Source organism: Leucoraja erinacea, chromosome 16 (assembly GCF_028641065.1).
Source record: "Leucoraja erinacea ecotype New England chromosome 16, Leri_hhj_1, whole genome shotgun sequence".
Classification (NCBI taxonomy): domain Eukaryota; kingdom Metazoa; phylum Chordata; class Chondrichthyes; order Rajiformes; family Rajidae; genus Leucoraja; species Leucoraja erinaceus.
In genome coordinates, this window is record NC_073392.1 from 29,619,714 (window position 1) to 29,645,875 (window position 26,162).

The window sequence follows — 26,162 nt, forward strand, 5'->3', positions numbered from 1 at the left end:
AGCTCAGACTGAGAAGCGTGACCTCTCGCTCCCCCATCTTGCAGAGACTGAGGCAGTCCACACTTCCGGGTTTTATAGTCCCTCCCCCTCCCACCTGAAGGGGCATGGCCTTTATGGCGTTATTGACAGGAGAGGGAATCTCAACATTTTTTTAACATTAATAAGTCTTTTATTTTTCATCGATGGGAAAAATCCTCTTGTCATGCGCAGCTGAGTGGGACTCTGAGTAAGATGGCCAAAAATCACAGCCGTAAGTGGTAGCGTTTTTTCTAAAATCAACATGCAAACAGGAAGTGGTCAAGCTTTTATTTTTAATTATATAGATGCTGTAAAAAAAAGCATGCAGTCCTCTGTTGAAGCTCAGCAAGGTTGCCAATTTTAGGTATTTGTCCTAGAATATTCTTCTGCACTCCTCTTGAACAGGTGTTGAACCCCAACTTGATAGTAATGGTAGAGTGAGGGAAGATCTGGGATGTAAGGTTACAGATTTTGGCAGTTTACATTTCTGCTGCTGCAGATTGTCCATAGTGCTACAAGGATGCTCATTTCGGCACTTCCAGATCTGCACTGATTCTGTACCACTTAGCAGGAATGTTACGCCACAAATAAGATGAAGGATGTCTTTGGTGTGAAGAAGGGAGTCTCTCTTCACAAGGATAGTATGGGGATTACATCAGCTGATGTTATCATGAAGCAAGCCATCTGCTACGTTTAGACTGTTGCGATCAAGGTAACTTTACCACGCATGTTGGTTTACTCATCGGACCAGCATGTGGTGGTATTACCAAGCAGCATTTGATGATGAACGTTGAAGTCTCCCAGTCAAAATATATTCTGTACCCTTTCTTCCAAGTGTTGTTAATCATTTCGCATACAAGGAATTTGCCTTGGTGCTCCGGCCACAAGTGACAATGACATACAGTGACAGTTAGGAATGACACATTAAACATTAAGAATAAAACATTATTGATTAAACATGTGAATTAAGTAAAAGAGCAAAAGGAGGCTACAGATTTTTGGTTATTGAGTAGAGCTACTACTCGTGGAAAAAATGTTTGGCTGTGGCAGTTTTGACAGTCCCGAGTCGCCTTCCAGAGGAAAGTGATTCAAAGAGTTTGTGGCCAGGGTGAGAAGGGTCAGAGATGATCTTACCCGCTTGCTTCCTGGTCTCTGCAGTGTACAGTTCATCAATGGAGGGAAGGTTGCAGCCAATAACCTTCTCAGCTGATCGGACGATTCGCTACAGCCTCCGGATGTGGTGCTTGGTGGCTGAGCCAAACCAGACCATGATGGAGAAGGTGAGGACAGATTCTACGATGGCCGTATAGAATTGGACCATCCTTGCCTGTGGCTGATTGTGCTTCCTCAGCTGCCGCAGGAAGTACATCCTCTTTTGTGCCTTTTTGACTGGTCGATGGTAGCCTCCCATTTAAGGTCCTTGGAGATGATGGTTCCCAGGAACTTAAAAGACTCCACAGATATGACTGTCATGTTGTTGATGGTGAGTGGGATGAGGGGAGGGGGGGAGCTCTCCTAAAGTCTACTATCAATTTCACTGTCTTAAGAGCATTGAGCTCCAGGTTGTTGTGATGGCACCAGGCCGCCAGCTGTATCACTTCCTGTCTAGTGGTCAATGTTGATCATTCAAGGACTACTCTTTCCCACCAGTGTATCTGTGCCATGATTATTGTCCATGATTCCCTTCACTTTAAATGCTGATGCTGAATAATGGAAGTTTGAAAATCAGAGTTGATAATAAGAGAAAATTTACAATAGTCCATACCATTGCGAACATTCTATGGTAAGGCGATAGATTTGTTTGTGCCAATTACTATTTTAACAATCAATATAATTTTTAAATAAATAATTCACTGTAGTTTCATTTTACTCCTGTGCATCTTTTTAATATTATGTAGCAATCCAGATTTTATGTTTTTTTTCATGCAGGTAAATAAAATGTCTGAGAAACTGAGGCAGTGCAGGGAAGACCTAGCAGCAGCTCTGGATCGAGCCATGGAGGACAATATTGTATCTCCTATGTTCTCTTCAGACTCTGAGTGGCTTGAATCAGTGAGGTTACTGGAACCAGATAGTGCATTCATTAACCATTCCTTTGCGAGAATGTATCCATCGTTCAGTTCTCCACATCTCACCCAGCCAGTTCTCCAAGTATTACCTGAGAGAGGACCATATTACTGTGTGCCAGCAGAACTTGCGTTGATGGATTGCAATAATATTTCATTCAAAGTAAAGCGGCTTGTCTTTGGAAATGCAGAAAGCTTTGTCATGAATACCAATATTCCAGTGCGAGATGGTCCCTTTGAGAATTGTTGTGAGAGCACGGACAATTTTACACAAGAATATATCAGGTACTTAATAACATCTACAAACTCTAACTTTCTGGCGCCATGTATATGACTTCCTTTAAATATTGCTCCTTGCATGCAGAAAGACGTCTCAAATCGATCATGATGGGGAAAAGGCAAATAAACAAAATAACTAGTTAAAAAAATGAAAGATTCTCCTGGGGAGGTCTTTGAGAGTGAGGGAGCTGACAAGATTTATAAATATATCTTAGATGATTTCAGTGGGCACAATTATAGTAAGTAATAGATGTCACGGAGAAGTGAAGGAAACAATGAGAATGCTGTGTATTGAGGGGCGTATGTGTGTGTGCCAACCGTAAAACAAAAGAAGGAAATAGTGAATGCTAGATACAGTAGGTGAGGAAATTAGGAGATTTGAAAATGGGCTATTGCAAAATCGACATGCTGACGCATGAGTGTAAGAAGAGCTGAGACTCTTCAATCCATAAGTGTCAAGTTTTGCTTTCTTTTTTGTTCTAGCTTTTCAAAAATTGGGATGGGGGTGAGCTGGGACAGAATTGGGGAAAGTCAAAACTTGAAGTGATGAAAGCATGGAGTAGGATTCATCAGTGGAAAGGGTAGACCTGGGCAATATCATGGAGACAAAATAAAGCAAACTTGGTAAGTAGTAGAAAAGTTGAAAACGGAGTCAAATTCATTGCCAATATCTATAAATCAAGATTAAGAGGCCCAAAACTAGACAAAAGACAAACTGAAGGTCCCTAACTTTGCTTTAGTAAAAGGAGATTTTTTTCTCATGCAACACTCATAATCAGAGGAGCAATTTGAAAATCGTGTGTCGGCAGTTCCACATGACTGTGAACGATGACATGTTTCCAGTCTGGTTTTGTGGATTCTAGTGTTGCAAATGACGGCAATGTGGGAACCACAGACTCTTCTACAGATGAGGTAGAAAATGGCAGATGGGGATTGATGTTGCTGTGCTCCTTATACTCCTTACACTGGGCTTTGTGTGCACCTGATGCATGGCCTCAGAGTTCTCACCACCATCCCAAATGCTTCTTATTCATCTTGAGTGGTCAATGGTCAGGTTCCCAGTATTTGATGGGGATGGTGCACTTTTAAGAAAACCTTTGATTGCATCTTTTAATATATGTGAGTATGTGTATACATACACACTGAACTTTTATTTTTCTCTCTCGTTTATCATATAATTTACAGTGTACTATGTTTACATATTCTGTTGCGCTGCAGCAAGTAAGAATTTCATTGTTCTATCTGGGACATATGACAATAAAACACTCTTGACTCTAATCTTTTTCTCTGTCCTCATCATAGAAATGTGCAGCACAAAAAGGTGCCCTTTTGGTCCTTCTCATCTATGCTAACCATGATGCCTTTCTACGCTAATCCCATTTAATTTCATGAATCTTGTATCCCTCTGTGCCTTTCGTATCCAAGTACCTATCCATGGTAGTTTTCTCCCATGACAGAATCCAGAATAGAGTGTGTATTTTGGAAATCTGGTGCCAGACACACATGTGAACGCTAAGTCCACAATGCTCAGCAATGTTCAAAAGGAAACCATGTAGATAGTTAAAATAGATTAGGATACAGAACACCAGTGATAGCTGTAATTAAATGAGCTAAAGTTAACTGGCAACAAATGGGTCAAATCAGAAGGGAAAAAAACGGGAAATTGCAAGATTGGGGAGATGAGGATAAACTGGACAACAGTATGAATGCCTATAGAGGTTTATTGGATAAAGCACAATGCCATGGTCATTATATAACTTGGGATTTAAATTAGTATAAATTATCAGCATGGTAAAAGTTAAATTTGAAGATGTCAAAAAAGCAGTATTGTTTTGATTTTGATTAATGTATTTTCCATTTCTCAAAAGTTCCTCACAAGAAACCAACAATTATGTATGTCCAGAAACACAGGGAAACAATCCATCAAACAATTCTTGTGAAGAACTGACAAAGAATCTTCTAGAAGTAATAGGTAATATTGCACAATTACTTATTTGGAAAAAAAACATTTCTTTTGGAACGCTTTTGTTCTCCATTTTAGTTACGGTATTAATATTGGTGTTTGCAACTCTTAAAGTACCCAACCATGTGGTGTGGGGACGGTCAAAGCTATTTTGCCAAAGAAGGGGGAGAGGGAAATAGCAATGAAAAGAAGAAAATGGCACTCAAAGGATAGAAGGAGATAAATAGCACAAGAAGAATAAATAAGAAGTATTTACGTTAGACTAGCCTAAAAGTGAATATAGAAAGATCTTAAGAAAGTTTGTAGTATATATACATGAACAGAATAAACTTTGTTGCAGGCTCAATTAACATAGAATTAAAGTGTGGCAATGAGAAATATTGTTAAAAGATTGGGTTTTAAATGTTGCTGAATATGAGGTCCATGTATGTCCCCTCTGATAAAATATTCTGTGCTGCTATTTGAAGCAGTGTTTTATCCCCTTTTGTTCTGACCAATATTTATCTCTCAATTAACATCACTAAAACAAGACATTAATTGTTGTGGGGCTTTGAAACAGCCGCTGAGTTTCCTGCGTTACAATAATGAAGTTATTAAAATATCAGTTGTAAAATATGATGCACAGATCAAATCCAGAGTTGTTAAAAACTATAAAACTATCAAAGTGTTATGGACTTTACTTGAAACGTATAAAAATTGCAAAAAGACAGGTGAGTTGACAGTGTTGATATGAGTATAAGTATAATCTAATGGTAATTATGGAGACATGGTTGTAAGGTAACCAGGACTGGGTGCTCAGTATTTCAGGTTGTAGGATTTCAAAAATGAACAAGCCAATAGAGAAAGAAAGCAGTTAATCAAAGAAGGTATCAGAGTCATGATATAGAGGCAGTGGATAGTAGTGTGGACTCAGGAGATCATGAATAGCAGGGAAAAGAGGACATATGTGGGTGTAGTCAATCGGCCCCGAAATTGTGTTTTCCCAATAGGGTGGAACATAAATAGGAAAATATCTAGGCCATGTTTGAAGGGAACTGCCGTTGTCATGGGAGATTGTAATCTACATATGACTGGATGAACCAAACTGGCAAAGATATCGTAGATTAATTTATGGAGTGTGTCAGGGATTGCTTCCTAGAAAATACGTTACAGAACCTACTCGGGAACAGGCTATTTTAGACTTAGCCATGACTAATGAGGAAGGATTAATAAGAGAACTTGGTTAAAGATTCTAGGAGGTAGTGACCAGAATATGTGAGAATTCGAAATGCAGTTTGAGGATGAACACCACAACACTGGAACCACTATCTTCAACTTCAATAATGGTACAAAGGTGGAAAACTCTAAGGTGTTCAGGGAAAATAAGCTAAATGACAGGTCGGTAGACAAATGATGAAATATATTTAGACAGCTGGTCAGCAGGAGTTCATCCCAATTTGACAGGTATTCCATCAGAAGGAGGTAAAATCTATGGTTAACAAAAGAGATTTAAAGAGATGTTAAATTGAAAAGTAGGGCATACAAAGTGGTAATGATTAATGTGGTAATGAGAACTGGGAAGTGAAAGACTATTCAGCTAAATAAGAAGGGAGAAAAGTGATTTTGAGAGAAAACGTGCATGTAATATTGAAACAAAGAGTCCAGGTATTAGGGACTAGAGCTCAGGAAGGCACTTTGATCAGCATGCACATGTTGGACTGTACTGTATGACTATATTTTATGAGTCTCTGTAGATATATACTGTAAAGAGGAAGGTGGCAGCTAAGGAAGGCGTAGGAGCTCGAGAGAATGAGGATGATGAATTAATAATGGGAAACAAAGAAATGTCAGATATAATAAATCTTTTTTTTTGCAAGTCTTTCCTATGGAAGACACTTGAAATCTCCTTTAGATAACAAATGGGCTAATTTCAAATAACGTGTAAAGGTCATGGGGAAAGAGTATTAGAGAAACTGATGGGGCTAAAGTTGGACAAATAGCCAGGATCTGAACACCTACACCCTAGAGTTTTAAAGGAAGTGGTTGCAAAGATAGTTTTTTTAACTCATTAAATTCCACTTGGGAGAGAGTACATTGGATCAAACTCCTAGTTCTATTAAACCGCAATGCAGGTCTTCCTTAGGTTTCTAATATTTGCTGTGGTTTTAATGTGCAGCACAGAAATAGGCTCTTTGGCCTGCAGAATCCACTCTGACCATCAAATATTTATTTACCCTAATCCTCTTATCCTATTATATACCCATCCCCAACAACTACCCTTAGATTCTACCATTCACCTAGACACTAGAGGCAATTCAGTAGCCAATTAAGCTACCAACCCATAACGTTAGTTAGTTTAGTTTAATGTCACGTGTACGTAGGTACAGTGAAAAGCTTTTGTTGCGTGCTAACCAGTCAACGGAAAGACTATACATAATTACATCGAGCCATCTACAGTGTCATCATCATCATCGGCGATCACTCGAAACGAGTATGACTGTCCTCTCCTCTACATAGGGTCGTCTACTTGTGGGTCTGCAGATGCCTGTAGAGGCCGATCCGCGATCCACACACCTTGGTGCAACGTGGGCAGTGGAGACTGGCGGTGGTTGGTAGTCGTCGAACCCCCTTCTCACTCTCCTTATAGTGCTGTTGCTTTGTCTCTGTGACACGGCGTAGATCCATTTTGTGAAGCGCAGCTCCTTCCTGCACAGATTTCCTCCAGGAGCCCCTGCCCAGTGCAATGTGCTCCCAGTTGATTGATGTGATGTGGAATTTCTTCAGACTGTTCCTGATGATGTCCTTGAAGCGTTTATTTGGCCCGCCGGAGGCTCGCCGACCTTCCTTTAATTGAGAGTACAGGATTTGTTTCGGGAGACGTGTGTTGGACATGCGGATGACATGGCCAGTCCATCGAAGATGGTGCTGCATTATTGTGGTGGTGATGCTGGTCATGTTGGCTTCCTCCAAAACGCTGATGTTGGTATGTTTGTCCTCCCAGTTGAACCTCAATCTTTCATAAGGATCTTTGATTGTATTGTTCCAGGGCTCTCAGGTGCCTGCTGTAGGTGGTCCATGACTCGGCTCCATACAACAGGGTGGAAAGGACAATGGCTCTGTAGACCAGCAGTTTTGTTTGAGCCTTTAGGTCTCGGTCTTCAAAGACTCTTTCCTGAGTCTGGCATAGGCTCCGCTGGCACAACTCAGGCGATGGTTGACCTCAGAGTCAATGTCAACTTTCGAGGAAAGAATGCTGCCTCGAAAGGTAGGGGAAGTGGTCAACATTTTCAAGAGTGGTGTCGTCCACTTTTATAGTGGGTTGGGTAGACGGCCAGTTGGGTGGAGGTTGATGTAGGACCTGGTTCGTCTTGATATTTAAGGCTAGGCCCATGGCTGTATGTCTTGCCCTGAAGGTCTTCTGCAGAGTGTGCTGCAATGGCACAGTCATCCGCATACTGAAGCTCCGTGATGGCGGTGTTACTAACTTTGCTCTTGGCTTTCAACCTATTAAGGTTGAAGAGCCCACCGTCAGTTCTGTGACATACAATGACATAGTCAATGAGATGCCACTGTTTGGAGCGTGGGTGTCTCCAAGATGCCCTTAGTTTGTTTTTCTGGCGAAAGAGGATGTTAGTGATGATAAGGTCATGCTGAGCACTTTTACTGAGAAGCAGAGCTCCATTGGAGTTGATGTTCTTGATGCCTTCCTTTCTTATGGTACCCTTCCAGAGGTGTTGGTCCCGGCCGACCCTGGCATTGAAGTCTTCTAGGAGAATAATCTTATCCTCCCTGGGGATATTAGACAGTGTCTCGTCCAAGCAGGCATAGAAGATCTCTTTTACTTCCTCTTCAGAGATTAAAGTAGGGGCATAGGCACTCACAACTGTTGCCATCTGGTTGTTGGCAAGCGCCAGACGGATGGTCATGACACGCTCACTGATTTCCACAGGAAGTTCAGAGAGGTGGCTGATGAGCTGGTTCCTGATGGCAAACCCAACACCATGGGTCCTGGGCTCAACAGCAGCTTTTCCTTTCCAGAAGAAAGTGTAGCCACCCTTCTCCTCCTTCAGTTGTCCTTTGTCTGTCTGCCGGGTTTCAGGAAGGCAGCTATGTCAATCTGGAATCTTCTCAGTTCTCTTGCGATGATCTGGTCTGTTACTGGTTGCACTATCCATCAATGTGCGTACATTCCATGCTCCAAAGTTCATATTCATATTTCTGTGTTTCTGACCGCATATGGCGATACCGCTAGACACGGTAATCCAATCGGTAAGTTTGAGGCAGGCTATTTTTAGGGCACCTTTTCTAGCCCTTTCCCCATGTGGGGTGAGCAGAGTGGATCCTAAAGAGGACAGCTCAGTCGTGGGTGCAGTTGCCGAAGGGCTCTTCTGCCTCGTTCCAACGAGGTCAATCCAGCGACTGAATCTAGCACCCACTGCCTGATGAGCCAGGTCATGACTAGAGGCTTCCAGATCTCACAATCCTGCCCCCGTCGCCATTTGCTGATCGTCATAGGACTTAATCCAGGGTGTTAGGTGGATTCCCTATTTGGAGGACACCTGTGCGTGACTTCGTTTAACGTGGGGAGACTGGTGCACAGACAGTCACCACATGGATCTCGGTCAGGATCCAGTGGCATGGAGTCCAAGATGACCGGAGACCCTTTTCTGCTGCAGCGTTCATCTGCGTTCCCAGTCGTTGTGACACCATCATCCTCCACCTGTTCCACTGTTGAGGTCTTGGTTGGATTGCTCTTTATCAGAGACCTCCCCCTCGACCTTACCTCCATGGGTGGCCCTACCAGGAGCATTGCTCCAGACGGCATCGCTCTCAGGATCTCAGGACCACACAAGCATCTCCACCAAGACAAGGTGACAATCCATGGAGAAAAATCCACAGTGTACAGATATAGGATAATGGGAATAACGTATAGCGCAAAATAAAGTCCAGTGGAATCTGATTAAAGATAGCCCATGGGACTCCAATGTGGCAGATAGTAGCTCAAGACCACTCCCTAGTTTAGTTTAGAGACACAGCGTGGAAACAGGCCCACCAGGTCCGCACTGACCAGCGATCCTCGAAAGATCCAAGAAAGATAGACTTGGCTATCCCTCAGTACAGCACACCAACACTACCCTATACCCGCTAGGGACAATTTACACTTACAGCAAGTCAATTTACCTACATACCTGTACTTCTTTGGAGTGGGACGAAACCAAAGATTTCAGAGAAAACACGCGGTCACGTGAGAATATACCAACTCCGTACAGACAGCACTCATAGTTGGGATTAAACCTGGGTCTCCGGTACTGCAAACGCTGCCAGGCAGCAACTTTACCACTGCACCACCGTGCCGCCCTATTGATAGGATGGTTCAGTTGCCTGATAACAGCTGGGAAGAAACTGTCCCTGAATCTAGAGGTGTGCATTTTCACACTTCTGTACCACTTGCCTGCTGGGAGAGGGAAGAAGAGGGAGTCACTGGGTGAGACTGTTCCTTGATTAGGCAACGTGAAGTGTAGATGGAGTCAATGGAAAAAGGTTGGTTTGTGTGATGGTCTGGGCTACATCAATAACTCTCATTGGATGAAACCCATGCAGTTGGAACAAAAAGATGCAAACCATATGGCATAGAAACCAGATTGGTGGCAATTTAACAAGATGCACCACCTTGCTGCCAATCTAATTATTCTACACAAATTAACCCCTTCAATTTTATATGATTACTTTATACTTAATAACTTCCATTTAAAATTGTGAAATTATTATAGCAATTTGAAAAATTGCTTTGCAGATATTTAAGCAGGCAGCTTTGATAACGTTTTGCCATTGTGTTTTATGAAGAGAGCACCAGTATTCGAACGCTCGAGGCATTGGCAGGAAAACTGGAACCTTTGAGTGAATCTTGTCCATCCCTTTCTCAATCTGCTGGATCAGTTTCTGCAGAAGACACTGTAGCCCTTTTCTTTGCTGATCCACCCTGTAGCCCAATAAATAAAGAACCACACACTGGGAAATATAGACTCTCAGATGATGACAACTTGATTAATATTGTCCTGGACATGGAAGAGGATTACAACATATTGAAAAAAGTGTAGGTAGATAGATAAGATTAAGTAATATGGAGAAACACATAATGCTGAGCACATTTTGGAACCAAATTTGACTGGTCTATCTTGCAACTTGCAACATATCTTTACCTGCATTTTAAGCAAGAACATCCAATGATAGATACAAATAAATTCCTGAAGCAATTGTCTCTGGACTACTGCAGCCAAACCACACTTTGATGAGGACCAGTAAAAAGTTCTACATGCAAGTCTGAATGCAAAACACAGCAAGCAGCTAACCTAAAAAACTTTAGTTCAGCTGGAATTCCTCCATCGCAACCATACTTAGATTTTTTTTGGCTGGCTATTGGTTTGATCTTCAGAATACATGTATTCTTGATTACAGTCCAATACAAAATAAATGCCTTCCCTTCCAGTTTATGTGCAGAAGGTTGCTGTCAAATTAACTCTCACTGAAGATTTACAAAAGCTCTTGTCATAAATTATCCAATAGGCCCGGATTACTATACTTGGTATGTTGACCAGTTGAACAAGATAAGTGGGAAGGTGCAATTTTTAACAAGTCTTGACTAAAAAGGACATTATCTTTTTAAAATAATGACAATGTATTAAGTAATATATGCATTAAAGGTCATGCAATTTATTCCAATGAAAACATATCTGTTAAATGGTTATGTATGATAAATGAATTATTCTTCTGTAATAAACAATGTTGTTTGAATATGTGAGAAATTATTCGAGGTTGCTTCCCACTTGCAGACATCCTGAGAACACACATTCAGCTGAGGGTAGGACCATAGTTCATATGATCTTCAATATGCAATGCAGTTAGTTGTTAAAAGGTTACACTAACAGCAACTCCCAAAACTAAGGAACTTTAGAACCAAGAGAACAAAGTAGTATAATGCATGATAATGATATCTCCTGTGGGTTCCCCTGAAAGTCTTACATCATTCTGCCTTGAAAACATATTATTATTCCTTCATTGGAAATATGTATAAAATGTGGAAATAATTACCCAACAGAATTGTGGGAGTACCTTCATTGGAGATACAGATGTTTCTCTAGAAGATGGCTCACCACCACCTCAGAGACAATTAGGAAAGACAATCAAGGCTAGTTTTCACAGAGAAACCCGCATCCCATACATGTTTCCAATAAATATACACGTAACATTTTACATCCATGCAAGATCAACTCTCTGGTAGAAATGGCCTGATTTTATGAACTCGTATTTCCCGGCAATGAAGATGCTATTTTTTACACAAAAATAAGGCATGAAAATTTACCTGCATCTTGGAGGCCAAAGGTTAGGTTGTTAGCCAAGAAAGATAGACTTGGCTATCTCTCAGTACAGCAACATCAAGAACGATGTTGCTGTACTGAGGGATAGCCAAATCTATCCCTCATTGCTGGCAGCTGATGGGAAGTGACTGTAGAATGGGAAGCGGCTGTAAAAGGACAACTCCGCTGGGGGGGGGAGAGAGTTCCTTTCACAGCGTGTGGTGAGTCTGGCCCAGGGAGGGATTAGCTTGGATGGCTGCGAGCGACCGGCGGGACTGGACAGTGGAACTGGCCGCCACCTCAGCGCCTTCTTCCGGCCGGCCCACCAGTTGGCGGTGGCGGTTGGCGATAGCTACTGGGCGGAAGGCTGGCTGCTCCGTCCCAGGCTCGTTCTCTTCCTCCCTCTTTCTACTAGTCCCGGGGCAGGCGACCTGGGAACTGCTGCTAGTCCTGGGGCTCGCAGGCGACCTGGGAACTGCACCTAGTCCTGGGTGAACTGCGAGCGGCCGGACAGCGGAACCGGCCGCCACCTCAGCACCTTCTGCCAGTCCGCCCGCCAGCCAGCCACGGTGTCCTTCGGCAACTGGTGGAGGTAGTGGTTGGCGGGTAGCTACTGGACGGAAGGCTGGCTGCTCCATCCCGGGCTTGCTCTCTCTCTCTCTCTATCTATCTATCTATCTATCTATCTATCTATCTATCTATCTCTATCTATCTATCTATCTATCTATCTATCTATCTATCTATCTATCTATCTATCTATCTCTCTATCTATCTATCTATCTATCTATCTATCTATCTATCTATCTATCTATCTATCTATCTATCTACCTTTCTATCACTACTAGTCCATGGGTGCTCCAGCCAGTCCCGGGGCAGGTGACCTGGGAACTGCAGCTTGTCCCGGGGACACGAGGGATCTGGGAACTGAAGCCAGTCCCGGGGCATGCAGGCGATGTTGCCGACCCCTGGACTAAACCAAATCCTTGATCCTGTCCCGCTATCCTTTTTTCAAAATTTAGCAACCTAATTTGTGGGTGCGTCTTTGACGCAGGTGGGTCTTCATTGCCTGGAAATACGGTAGTTAAATTGATGAGAGTTTTATGTCATAAAAGATTTATTCACAATATTTCATTCAGATTATGTAATTGCAGGTTAGACTTTTACAGACTGCATCAAGTACTCTTTGCTTCAAATGATTTCAAAAAGCACCATCATGTTATAACATGCCTAACAGCAATGCATAAGGATGAAGTCCATTAATTTCAGCGGTGAGCCCTTTTTCTGACAGGGCTTGCACATCTCTCTCCTTTTCGTTTCATATTTTTGGATTTCTAAAGAGAGGAATCAGAGCTCTTAGATAAGCAAAAAAACAACAAACCTCAGTTCTACTATTTTTTTACTATGATAGTTGTATGATGTTATAACTTAATATTTTACAACTATGTAATCTTGACTAATCCTAAATGAGTGAAGTCACCTTAAATATGATGACCTCAAAAGTTACCAGATTGTTGTAAAAAACAATTTGGTTCATTGATCCCTTTCAGGGGGAGAGAAAATACCATCAGTCTAGCCCTTTGTGATTCCAGACCCACCCACGTGGTTGACTCTTAAATGCCCTCTGCAATGGCTAAGCAAGTGACTCCGTTGTGCCATTACTATTACATTCAGACAGAAGAAGAATAAAGTAGATAGACACAAAATGCTAGAGTAATTCAGCGGGTCAGGCAGCATATATGGAGAAAAGGAATGGGTGATGTTTCGGATCGAGACTCTTCATCTGGCAGCCTGATCTAGGGTCTCGACCCAAAACGTCACCTATTCCTGTTCCCTAGAGATCTAGAAACCCACTGAGTTACTCCAGCATTTTGTGTCTATCTTCATTGTAAACCAGCATCTGCAGTTCCTTCTGACACAAGAATAAAACTGTATGGAGCACCTGGGTATGAAATCAACTCGACTGGCAGCCCAGCTGACCTTTCAAAGTCCTCACAAATTAGGGTGGCTAGTGTCTACATTGGGAGACCCTTCCCAGAGATTCAAAAATAACTCTCCCACGTGGGTGGCGCGGTGGTAGAGTTGCTGCCTTGCAGCGGTGGAGACCCGGGTTCGATCTAGTCTATGGGTGCTGTCTGTATTGTATGTTCTCCCCATGACCGCATAGATTTTCTCCAAGATCTTCCGTTTCCTCCCACACTCCATAGACATACAGGTTTGTCAGTAAAATGGCTTGGGTTTGTATACTTGGTATAAGTGTAAATTGTCCCTAATGTGTATAGGCTTGTGTTAATGTGCAGGGATTGCTGGACGGTGCGGACTCGGTGGGCTGAAAGGCCTGTATCCGTAATGTATCTCTAAACTAAACTAAACAAAAAGAAATAGTCAAGCAACAACCTGATATGGTCTGACACAGAATCATACCTGAGCCAATCTGTCAGATACCATCACAATCCCTCAGTATATCTTGTCCCATGGGCAGATCAGATCCGTGGAATGGGAGTCCGTGATCAGCAGCGGGTAGAGAGTGAAGCAAAATGAGGGATGAACCTACTTAACATTTGGCCTCAACCAATCTACCTCTCGCGGATTGACACATCTGTCCACAACAGCCCTGTTCGAAGTAACCAGTGTACATTCCTTGCGGAAACAAAGTCCTATCTTCACATTGAGCACATCCTCCATCATGTTGTCTGGTTTGCAAGAGAATGGGGTTAGGAGGAAGAGATAGATCAGCCATGATTCAATGGCGAAGTAGACTTGATGGGCCAAATGACCTAATTCTACTAATGACCTAATAGACTTAGAAAACTGTGCAACTGTAAAACATTATGAACCACCAGCAGTGCAGAAATGCACTTCACCACTACCTAACCACATGAACTGGCATATCTCTCATCCTATCTTTACTACAAAACCAGAGAATCAATCCTAGCTCAAAGACGAATGCAGAAGAGCATGCTTGGACTAGCACGAGCAATACCAAGAATGAAGAGATGGTGGACTAGTGAAGCTAAAACATAGACGCTACATACGATCTAAACTGCAAAAAATTACATGCAGTAGCAAGACCTAAGCTGTCTCACAACCTGAAATCAAGATTGAAGGCCTGAAAGTTGTCATATCTGATTGACAATGTTGGTGGGTAACATAAATAATAGGAGGAGGAGAGTCCAAATACACCCCCATCCTCAATGTTAGAAGTGCCCAGCATAAGAGCAAAATGCAAAAAAGGATTCACTAGGATGTTGCCTGGACTTGTGTGCTTGAGTTATAGGGAGAGGTTGGATAGACTGGAACTGTTTTTAGTGCATGGGTGGCTGAGGGGTTACCTTATTGAACTGTACAAGATCATGAGGGGCACAGATAATATGAACACCCACTGTTTTTTTCCCCCCAGCAGAGAGGCTTCTAAAATCAAGTGGCATTGGCTTAGGGTGACCGGGGAAAGATTTTAGAGGGATTTCAGGAGCACAATTTTTCCACATAAGGGTTAGGAAGTACCTGGAATGAGCTGGCAGATAAAGCTATAGAAGCAGATACAATTATCATGTTTAAAAGACATTTGGACAGATATGCTGGGCAGATAGGAAAGGCTTAAGTGGGATATGGGCCAAATGGGACTATCCCAGTATGCCAACTTGATCGGTGTGGACAAGGTGGGCCCAAGGGTGTCAGAGATTTTGGGGAGAAGGCAGGAGAATGGGGTTAGGAGGAAGAGATAGATCAGCCATGATTCAATGGCGGAGTAGACTTGATGGGCCAAATGACCTAATTCTACTCCTATCATGTAGGATCATATAAAAGGACCTGATTCTGTGCTGTTAGCTGTATGACTTTCAGTGCCAGAGACAAGGAAGCATTTACAACTGTGTTCAATGATTTACCTGCCCTTCTTTCTGTCAGATAAGTCTGTCTGTAGTCAGTTCAAATCACACCACATAATATAAAGAAATGGATGAGCACAAGATGCAGTAAATATTATAGCATTAATCAACATCCCAACTGTAGTCCTGAAGACTGATTCTCCAGAATAAGATGCACCACTACCAAACAATTTCATTACAATTACAAGGCTGCCATCTACCCAACAATATTGAAAATTGTCCAGGTATATCATGTTCACAATAAAACAAGACAAATGCAACTGGCACTTTAAGATGTATGGGATCGATGGTGACTTGGTAGCTTGGATTTAAAACTGACACCAAAGAACCAGGGGCTAATGGTGGAAAGAGTGTTTTTCTTGCATTCCACAGGAAGCAGTGCTGGGACTTATTTATGAAATACATGAATGTCTTGAGGAATGGACAACAATGTAAATTGGTTAGTAAGTTTGCAGTCAACACCAACATTAGTGGAGTTGCAGACAGTGAAGAGGGCTGCCAAAGGATACAGCAGCATCCAGATAATTTACAGATATGGGCAGAGAAATTGCAGATGGAGTTTAATCCAGGCAAGCATAAGGTATTGCTTTTGGAATGGTGCAATAATTATGGAAGGTCAAATGTAAAGATAACATGTACTGTTAATGGCATGAGTTTAATGGCATTGAAATACAGCAGGATCTGGGTCCAAGTCAATAGCAGCCTGAAAATGACAACACAAGTAGATAGAGTCTCAAAGAAAACATACGGTTATATTCGCCTTAATTTGTTGCAGCATTGTGCATCAGCGTCAAGATGTCATGTTGGAGCTTTATAAAATGTTGTTTTGGCTGCATTTGGAATATTATGTGCAGTTCAGGTTTCCCCATTACAGGAAGGAGGCTTTGAAGAATGTACAGAGGTTTACCAGGATGCTGTCTGGATTTAGCTTTAAGAAAAGGTTGGACAAACTTGGATGTTTATTCTGGACCATTGGAAGCTGAGGGTAGACTAAATAAAAGTTAAAAAAATTATAAGAGACATAAATATTGTTGTCAGTGAAAATCTTATTCCCAGAGTGGAAATGTCAAATACTAAAGGGCAAAGCTTTAAGGTGAGCTTTAAAGGACAAGTTTTATACACAAAGAAAGGTAGGTGCCTTGAAGGCGTTGCCGGGAGTGATGGTTGAAGCAGGTAATACAGTGGTGTTTAAGTTTTTAGATGGACACATGAATATCCAATGAATAGAGGAATATGGGTCATGTGCAAGCAGTAGAGGTTTGTTTAATTTGGAATTTTGACATCAGACATCACGGGCCAAAGGGTTTGTTTGTGTGATATACTGTGTTGTATTCTATATTTTAAAGGAGGTGGTAGAGGTTGATACAATGGAACTGTTGAGAAAGCATTTGGACAGGTACTTGATAGAAATGGAGATGTGGGATACGGATCCAATCCAGGTGATTGGGCTTAGCATTGATGGGGATCATGGTGGGAATGGTCCACGTGGGCCAAAGGTCTATTTCTGTGCTGGTACAATTTTGTGATTCCAAATACCATCCAAACAGCCTACTCTCAATCACCACATGGCTGGCTATCAAGCATCAATTAGTCATCAATAATCTGCTTACCAATGGCCAGTTTGGATTTCACCACAACTACTCAGTTCCAGACCTCATCGCAAACTTGATCAAAACCTGGCTGGCAATAAATGCATCAAAGTAGGACTTGATACCTTCTTCTTCTCTGCTTATTGTGTATGGCGTGCACAGCCTAATGTTGTAGGACAACTTGTTCTATTTGATCTTATTTGATTGTGCATGCCGGGTTGATTGCATTAGTCAAAACAGGGCGGACCACGTGAAGGTTACGATCTTCCACCCCGACTTGATATCATGGAGCCATGACGAAAGTGAAGTCAATGGTAAAGTTAAGTGGAAAACACTGCAATGGTTGGAGTGATACCTTGCACAATGGAAGATAATTTTGGATACTGATCACATGTGGTTGAAGTGCACATTGTCAGATTTTAATAAAGGTAATTTTTATACATTTTGGTTTCACCATGTACAGCTGGGTTTTGGAAACTTTTGGAAACTTTTATTGCTGTTTATCAACGTGAGGTCCAAAGTTGTGCCAATAAAAGTCAAAGAAACCATTATGAGACTGAGAAACAAGAATAAAACTGTTAGCGACATCAGCCAAACCTTAGGCTTACGAACAACTGTTTTGGACATCATTAAGAAGAAAGAGAGCACTGGTGAACTTGCGAATCGCAAAGGGACTGGCAGGCCAAGGAAGACCTCCACAGCTGATGACAGAAGAAATCTCTCTATAATAAAGAAAAAAACCCAAACCCAAACCCAAAAAGTCCGACAGAGCAGAAACACTCTTCATGAGTCAGGTGTGGATTTGTTAATGACTACTGCTCACAGAAGACTTGAACAGAAATACAGAGGCTACACTGCAAGATGCAAAACATAGAACATAGAAATTAGGTGCAGGAGTAGGCCCTTCGAGCCTGCACCGCCATTCAATATGATCATGGCTGATCATCCACTCAGTATCCCGTACCTGCCTTCTCTCCATACCCCCTGATCCCCTTAGCCACAAGGGCCACATCTAACTCCCTCTTAAATATAGCCAATGAACTGGCCTCAACTACCCTCTGTGGCAGAGAGTTCCAGAGATTCACCACTCTCTGTGTGAAAAAAGTCTTCTTCTCATCTCGGTTTTAAAGGATTTCCCCCTTATCCTTAATCAAACCACTGGTTAGCCGCAAAAATAGGATGGCCAGGTTACAGTTTGCCAAGAAGTACTAAAAAGAGTAACCACAATTCTGGAAAAAGGACGTGCACAGGTGAGATGAAGATTTACTTATATCAGAGTGATGGCAAGAGCAAAGTATGGAGGAGAGAAGGAACTACCCAAGATCCAAAGCATACCACCTCATATGTGAAACACGGTGGTGGGGGTGTTATGGCCTGGGCATGTATGGCTGCTGAAAGTACTGGCTCACTTATCTTCATTGATGATACAACTGCTGATGGTAGTAGCATAATGAATTCTGAAGTAGATAGGCACATCCTATCTGCTCAAGTTCAAACAAATACCTCAAAACTCATTGGCCGGTGGTTTATTCTACAGCAAGACAATGATCCCAAAAATACTGATAAAGCAACAAAGGAGTTTTTCAAAGATAAAAAATAGCCAAGTCAATCACCCGATTTGAACCCAATTGAGCATGCAATTTATATGCTGAAGAGAAACTTAAAGGGACCAGCCCACAAAACAAGCATCAGCTAAAGATGGCTACAATACAGGCCTGGCAGAGCATCATCAGCGATGACACCCAGCAACTGGTGAGATCCATGAATCACAGACTTCAAACAGTCATTGCATGCAAAGGATATGCAATAAAATACTAAACATGACTACTTTATTTTACTGACATTGCTGTATCCCAAACATTATGGTGCCCTGAAATGGGGGGACTTTGTATATACACTGCTGGAATTTCTACATGGTGAAACCAAAATGTATAAAAATGGGCTTTATTAAAATATGACAATGCGCACTTTAACCACATGTGGTTTTTTTTCTATTACAAATCACAAATTGTGTACAGACTACAGAGGCAATTAAATAAATGTTGGGTCTTTGTCCCAAACATTATGGAGGGCACTGTGAATGCTGTGGTTTCAAGAGCAGGACAAAGGCTGGTATGCTATGGCAATTAACTGCCCTCTTGCCACTCAAAAATCTTTCCACTACCTACAAAGCACTTGTCAGGAGAATGATGGAAGGCTCCCTGTTTATCTAAGTGACTGCAGCTCCAGCAGCATCAAATGGCTCATTCAGGAGAAGCAGCCCACCTGCAATCCAATACTCAAAATGTAGAAGCAAAGAACTGTAGATGCTGGTTTACAAAAAAAAGACACAAAATGCTGGAGTAACTCAGCGGGTCTGAAGAAGGGTCCACGAAATGTCACCTATCCATGTTCTCCAGGGATGCTGCCTATCCCGTTGACCCAGGCACTTTGTGTCTTACTCTGAATATTCACTCCCTCCTACAATGACTTCTGTCTACTGTGTCTACTCTCCCCAAAACACATTTGGAAACATACTGCTATTTCCTTTGCCATTACTAAGGCTAAATTCTGGAATGCCCTTCTACACAGTGCTGTGTCACCAGAGCCACTGCGACAGTTCAAGACCATACTTATCATCATCTCTTCAAGAGCCATTACGAGTGGGTAATAAATACTGGTTCTGCCAGCAAGCCACAGATCCCCCTCCCCTTAAAAAAAGAAACCTAACAATGGCATTTTTCACAATTAAGATATAAATACTATATTCACTATGTTATATTTGACTATTGAAGACTATAATATTCACATTGCTATATTAAGAGGAAGATTATTCACAACGTTAAATATGGACCTGTGGAAGAAGAGATTTGATGTCATTCCCAATGTTAGCGGTAGGGAAAATGTTACTGTAACGCTGGAATGGCTCTCCATTTGACGAGATGAGGAATTTCTCAAAGTTCCAAGAGATGTCATTGCGACAGACCGGTTCCCAAATAATATGTTCACGTTTGGTTGTTAAGATGTTTGGTTCATCACACGGCGCTGGCAACTTCTCCTTTAGGAAACGGTAGATTGGATTTGTGTCTGCGCCGTTCACAAATGTCTTTTCAGTTATACAGAAATTAGGCTCAAAGCCTTCACCCGGACGTACATACTTCAAGGCTTTTAGAATCTCATTGTTGGAATTGTTTTCCTACAATATCAATTAGAAAACAATGTTACGTTCAAGATAATTGACACCATCCAACCGTTGACATTCACAACTGCACACAATCTTATCCAGTGGAAGACTGTCCATGTTCTCCACAGATGCTGCCGGACCCGCTGAGTTTAGTTTTGTTTAGAGATGCAACGTGGAAAGCACCGGATCTGTGCCGGCCAAAAATCATTCATATAGAGGGGTTGCACGTAAGGTCATCGGGTCAAAGGGCTTGACGCACGGAACAGCTCAATCCATGTGGAGGACATGACAGCCTTGGCATACATTGTTAATACATGAAACGCAGTACTTTCTTGTTAAAAACAACTGAAATGGTCAATTTCTGCGCTGTAAATAAATGTGGAAATCGGGGTAACCGCGAGAGACATTTATCCTACAGACTCCCAAAAGTGAGGATAAATAATGGTAGAGAGAAGCGACAGGTGAAGGGACAACAACAGCTAAAGTGGTTGGCAATCATTGGCCGTGCAGATATCGAGATTGAAAATATTGGGAATTATCGCGTTTGCTCACTGCATTTCATCAACAGTAAGGCATAATTTATGTTTTTTCTTGATTCCTTTGGTATCTAAAAAGTTTCAGAAGTGATAAATCTGGCTGTAAAATTCTAAAATCGTCCATGGTTCTCAAGTGGGTTTTTACATGCAAAAATAAAACGCTTCTGAAGCTAAATTTCTCATTAAAAAAGTCTCCAGACTTGCGAGTGGTGTGCGGAAAAGTAAGTTTTCTATCATTATGCTATTGAGGTGTATATTTTATCGAATAATAAAATGTCCTGACAGCTTAAACACCCACTCCCTTTCAAAGATATTGTCAATTTGCTGAGGTTGATTATGTCCAATTAACAGCTAACAATTATGCCATTCCTTGGCTTGCATCTGAGTAAAATGTAATTCAAAACACACCGAACCGACCCTTCCTCCTCCCCCCCCCCCCCCCCCCCCCCCCGGTGTGGAGTCCGGATGCTGGGACAGAAGAAGGGCCGGCTGTGCTGGCAGCCATATTAAATGCTTACCTGATATTTATTGCATGTACTCGCACGTGACCTCGACTGCCGTGCAACCTCCCTATACTATTTCCATGTTATCCCAGTTTCACATCCTACGCATCAGAGGCAATGTACAGAAGCCAAGTAACCTGCATGTCTTTGGAATGTGGGAGAAAACCAGAGCACCTGGAGAAAATGCACACAGTCACGGCGCAAATGTACAAACTCCGTACAGACAGCATCTATGGCCAGGATCAAACCTGGGTCTCTGGCGCTGTAAGACAGCATCTCTACCACTGTGCCGTCCCTGAGTTATTCCAGCACTTTGTGTTATTTTGGGGGGTGGTCTATTCGGGTCAATGGAACTTTCTTGCACTTCCCTTCTGTGTTATCTCAGGTGGCTGAAGAGACCAAAGTAAGGCTATACCACAGATACTGCTCGAGTTCTGGGCAGGTGGGCAATAGAAGAGATGGTTCTAACCTAGCAGCAGTACCCAATAACCATTGAATGACAAAGAAATGCTGCAAATGTGAAGAAAAAACAGAAAATGCAGGAAATGCTCAGCAGGTCAGGTAGCATCTTTGGAAAGAAGAGCAGAGCAGGGATCCATCATCAGAACTGCGAAACAAAAAACAAGTTGTTTTTAATAGCGAGAAAGTGGGATAAAAACAAATCCGTTAGCTCTGGGATGCCACTCACGGGAGGCACCTCTGTAATGCACCAACTAAATTGGGTGTAAAAACAAAGAACTGGAGGAAGTCGGTGTGTCAGGCAGCATCGGTGGAGGGAAATGGACAGAACATTTTGAATTGAGGCCTTTCCAGACATGAGTGGAACATGTGATGCGACATGTAGCAAAAGGTTATGCGCATGCACTCGTCACGAAGACAACAGGGCGCAGAGGCAGAGTTGCTCGGCTTCTAAAGGAGGACCGAGGAGAAATGTTTCCTCCCATTTCAAGTGAGGGCACAGAGCTTATTGGGTATATGGAAGAAGCTGCCAGAGGAGGTAGCTGAGGCAACTACTATAACAGTACTCACAAGTCACTTGGGCAGGTACATGGAAAGGAAACGTTTAGAGGGATATATGCCAAATACGGACAAATTGGACTAGCTTAGATGGATAGACACCTGGGCTGAATAAGGGTCTCGACTCGAAAAGTCACCTATTCCTTTTTCTAGAGATGCTGCCTGACTGGCTGAGTCACTCCAGCATTTTGTGTCTATCTTCGGTGCAAACCAACATCTAGTCTAGATGGGACGTCTTTGGTCAGAATGGTCGAGTTGGGCCGAAGGGTTTGTTTCCGTAAGACTCAATGACTATAAATCGTATATTATCACATGCACAAGTACAGTGAGGTACAAGTGCAATGAAAATGTTGCTTGCAGGAGTAGATACACAAAAACGTCATCTACACAAATCACACAAGATAGAGAAAATAAAAAGACTGTGCAAAAGCAAGAGATTGGTGCAAGATGGAATCGGAAAACAAGTCGATGGTAGTGCAAGGTATGTCTGTAGAGTATCTTCACTGTCAGGATTGAACTGCATTTTTGAAATTACGGCAAACAGCAGTCAATCGATGTCAAACTATACGCTGCATTTACGCAATGAACAGCGACCTATGAATTTCCAAGGAAAGACAATGCCGGAGTAACTCAGCGGGTCAGGCAGCATCGCTGGAGAACATGGATAAGGTGACGTTTCGGGTCGAGACCCTTTTTCAGATTGTTCAAACAATTTGTAATAATTGTGAATTAAGAATAAAGAAACACTTCCAAGTGGAACTGTAGCCAACAGAAAAGTGTCAAAGCGAAGGTACACAAAAATGCTGGAGAAACTCAGCGGGTGCAGCAGCATCTATGGAGCGAAGGAAATAGGCAACGTTTCGGGCCGAAACCCTTCTTCAGACGCCAATTTCAATTTTAAATCAATATTGTTCGAAAACGAACCCATTCAGTGAACGACATCCACTAATGGAATCAATATATTGGCGACACTGGTCCATTTGGTCTAGATTTAAAACACACAGACCTCACTTTAACAGGGGTCACGACTACATTCCCTATTCTTTTCAAATGAAACATGTCTTCGTTTATTTGGGTGGATGTCCCGCTCCAAAACACATTTCGGACCCCACCCCCCCACACACACACACACACACACGCACACGCACACATTTTAAACTTACTTGGTGGCCGAACTGATTGCAAGGAAAGCCAAGGACCAGGAACCCAAATTTGCCAAACTTCTTCTGGAGGTCATTGAGGTCGTGGTAATCCCTGCTGGTTTGGCTTCAGAGGGAGGCGACGTTGACAATCAACACGACCTTCTCCTTGAGTTTGGAGAAATGTAACGTATCGCCGCTCAATAGCTTAGCGGTAAAGTCATAAAAACAGTTTCTGTTGGCTTTCTTCATAATTAGAGTTGTTATTTGTCCAAACTCTGCTGTTGGGAAAGCGGAGTCAGGTGTCGCTGCACTGCTGTCAAGCCTCAGGCAAACTGGGGCAACCCCGATCAGTGCCTTTCACACACACACACACACACAAACCTGCTCATTTCATTGTGACTGCATCAACGTCAAACTACCACCACCACGATACGTCAAAGCTGCATCCAGGAAATTATAGGTAGACAAAAGTGCTGGAGAAACTCAGCGGGTGAGGCAGCATCTATGGAGCGAAGGAAATATGCAACGTTTCGGGCCGAAACCCTTCTTCAGACTGATGTAGGGAGGGGGGGGGGGGGGGGGGGGGGGAAAGGAAGAGGAGCCAGAGGGCTGAGGGAGAGCTGAGAAGGGGAGGAGACAGTGAGGACTACCTGAAATTGGAGAAGTCAATGTTCATGCTGCTGGGGTGCAGACTGCCCAAGCGGAATATGAGATGCTGCTCCTCCAATTTCCGGTGGTCCTCACTCTGGCCATGGTGGAGACCCAGGACAGAAAGATCGGATTTGGAATGTGAGGTGGAGTTGAAGTGCTGAGCCACTGGGAGATCAGGTTGGTTAATGTGGAACGAGCGGAGGTGTTGGGTGAAGGGATCGCCAAGCCTACGCGTGGTCTCACCGATGTAGATCAGCTGACATCCAGAGCAGCGGATGCAGTAGATGAGGTTCGGGAGGTGTTAGTGAACCTGGAAAAAAACTGGCATTTTCCCTTGGGTCCTTAAAAACATAGAAAGGGGCGAGGTTGTGAGTATAGCATTTCTGTGCGGTTCGGGGTGACCGTGGGGGGGTGCTACGGGATTTACAGGAAAAAAAATTGAGATAGCAAGAGGTAAATATCAAGAGGGAACTGAAGGTGCCAAACCGACGGAAATGAACAGGAAACATTTGCCGATATTTGGGGTCATTTGGAGGTGCTCCAAATTATCGGAGGATTATTTGTTGCTTGTGACGGCTAGTAGGGTGGAAAGTGAGGACTATGGGACTCTGCTTTTGTTAAAAGTGGGGGGATGGGGGGAGAGAGAGCATGTTACGGGGATATTTTGACCTGGTGAGATCTCCACGGCAATAGTCGGCTGTTCATTTCAGCCGAAGTTTGGCACCTTCATGTTCCCTCTTGATTTACCTTACTTGCTATCTTTTTTTCCCCCTGTAAATCTAGGTAGCTGTGCCTCACGGTCACCCCGACTGGCACAGTAAATTGCAGCTCACAACCTCGCCGTTTTCTATGTTTTTAACGGGTGGGAAAATGCGTTTTTTCCCATCCACTAACATGTACCGAACCCTCGAGTGTCCTCCACTTGAGAATTTTGGTCACGTGGGTGCGGATCTACGCTCCAGTGACCTTTAGTGAAATCACCCTATATGAGGTGCTGCTCCTCCAATTTCCGGTGGTCCTCACTCTGGCCATGGAGGAGACCCAGGACAGAAAGATCGGATTTGGAATGTGAGGGGGAGTTGAAGTGCTGAGCCACTGGGAGATCAGGTTGGTTAATGTGGAACGAGCGGAGGTGTTGGGTGAAGGGATCGCCAAGCCTACGCTTGGTCTCACCGATGTAGATCAGCTGACATCCAGAGCAGCGGATGCAGTAGATGAGGTTGGAGGAAGTGCAGGTGAACCTCTGTCGCACCTGGAATGACTGCTTGGGTCCTTGAATGGAGACAACGGGGGAGGTAAAGCGACAAGTGTAGCATTTTTTGCGGTTGCAAGGGAAAGTGCCCGGGGAGGGGGTGGTACGGGTGTTAAGGGACGTATTGACCAGGGAGTTATGGAGGGAGCGGTCTTTGCGGAACGCGGACAGGGGAGGAGATGGGAAGATGTGGCGAGTGTTGGGGTCACGTTGGAGGTGGGGAAATTGACGGAGGATTATTTGTTGTATGTGACGGCTAGTAGGGTGGAAAGTGAGGACTAGTGGGACTCTGCCCTTGTTAAAAGTGGGGGGATGGGGAGAGAGAGCAGTGTTACGGGGCATGAAAGAAACCCTGGTGAGAGCCTCATCAATAGTAGGGGAGGGGACCCCCGTTCCCTGAAGAATGAGGATATTTCCGATGCATCGGAGATGTCCTCATTCTTCAGGGAACGGGGGTTCCCCTCCCCTACTATAGATGAGGCTCTCACCATGGTTTCTTCCATTCCCCGTAACACTGCTCTCATCCGCTGCTCTAGATGTCAGCTGATCTACATTGGTGAGACAAAGCGTAGGCTTGGCGATCGCTTCGCCCAACACCTCCGCTCCGTCCCCAATAACCAACCTGATCTCCCAGTGGCTCAGCACTTCAACTCCCCCTCCCATTCCTAATCTGACCTTTCAGACTTGTGCCTTTTCCATGGCCAGAGTGAGGACGACTGGAAATTGGAGGAGCAGCACCTCATATTCCGCTTGGGGAGTTTACAA

General features: G+C 43.2%; 3 protein-coding genes across 4 annotated transcripts in view; 1 reads left to right on the forward strand and 2 right to left on the reverse strand.

Moving 5' to 3' along the window:
* The window catches only part of LOC129704723 (glutathione peroxidase 2-like), a 28,712-nt gene extending 16,371 nt beyond the window's left edge, over nucleotides 1–12,341 (reverse strand). The window contains exons 1-2 of one of the 2 annotated variants that reach the window (XM_055648032.1): nucleotides 12,129–12,341; nucleotides 11,666–12,091 (exon numbers count right to left, since the gene is read on the reverse strand). The gene's annotated coding sequence lies outside the window, so the exon portion shown is untranslated. Of the gene's footprint in view, nucleotides 1–11,665 lie in introns of both variants that reach the window. The other variant, XM_055648030.1, reaches the window with a different exon arrangement.
* On the forward strand, nucleotides 1,532–11,293 carry LOC129704722 (uncharacterized protein C3orf62 homolog). Its single transcript, XM_055648029.1, has 3 exons — nucleotides 1,532–2,369; nucleotides 4,232–4,335; nucleotides 10,150–11,293. Exons 1-3 carry the CDS (start codon nucleotides 1,930–1,932, stop codon nucleotides 10,401–10,403), a joined length of 798 nt encoding a protein of 265 aa, XP_055504004.1. The 5' UTR covers nucleotides 1,532–1,929; the 3' UTR covers nucleotides 10,404–11,293.
* Nucleotides 12,342–12,458: 117 nt separating the features above from the next.
* LOC129704724 (glutathione peroxidase 1-like) lies at nucleotides 12,459–23,835 on the reverse strand. The gene is made up of 3 exons (XM_055648033.1): nucleotides 23,516–23,835; nucleotides 19,967–20,308; nucleotides 12,459–12,991 (listed from the first exon to the last, which is right to left on the reverse strand). The coding sequence occupies exons 1-3, from the start codon at nucleotides 23,741–23,743 to the stop codon at nucleotides 12,923–12,925; spliced, it is 639 nt and encodes a 212-aa protein (XP_055504008.1). The 5' UTR covers nucleotides 23,744–23,835; the 3' UTR covers nucleotides 12,459–12,922.
* Nucleotides 23,836–26,162: the final 2,327 nt, after the last annotated feature.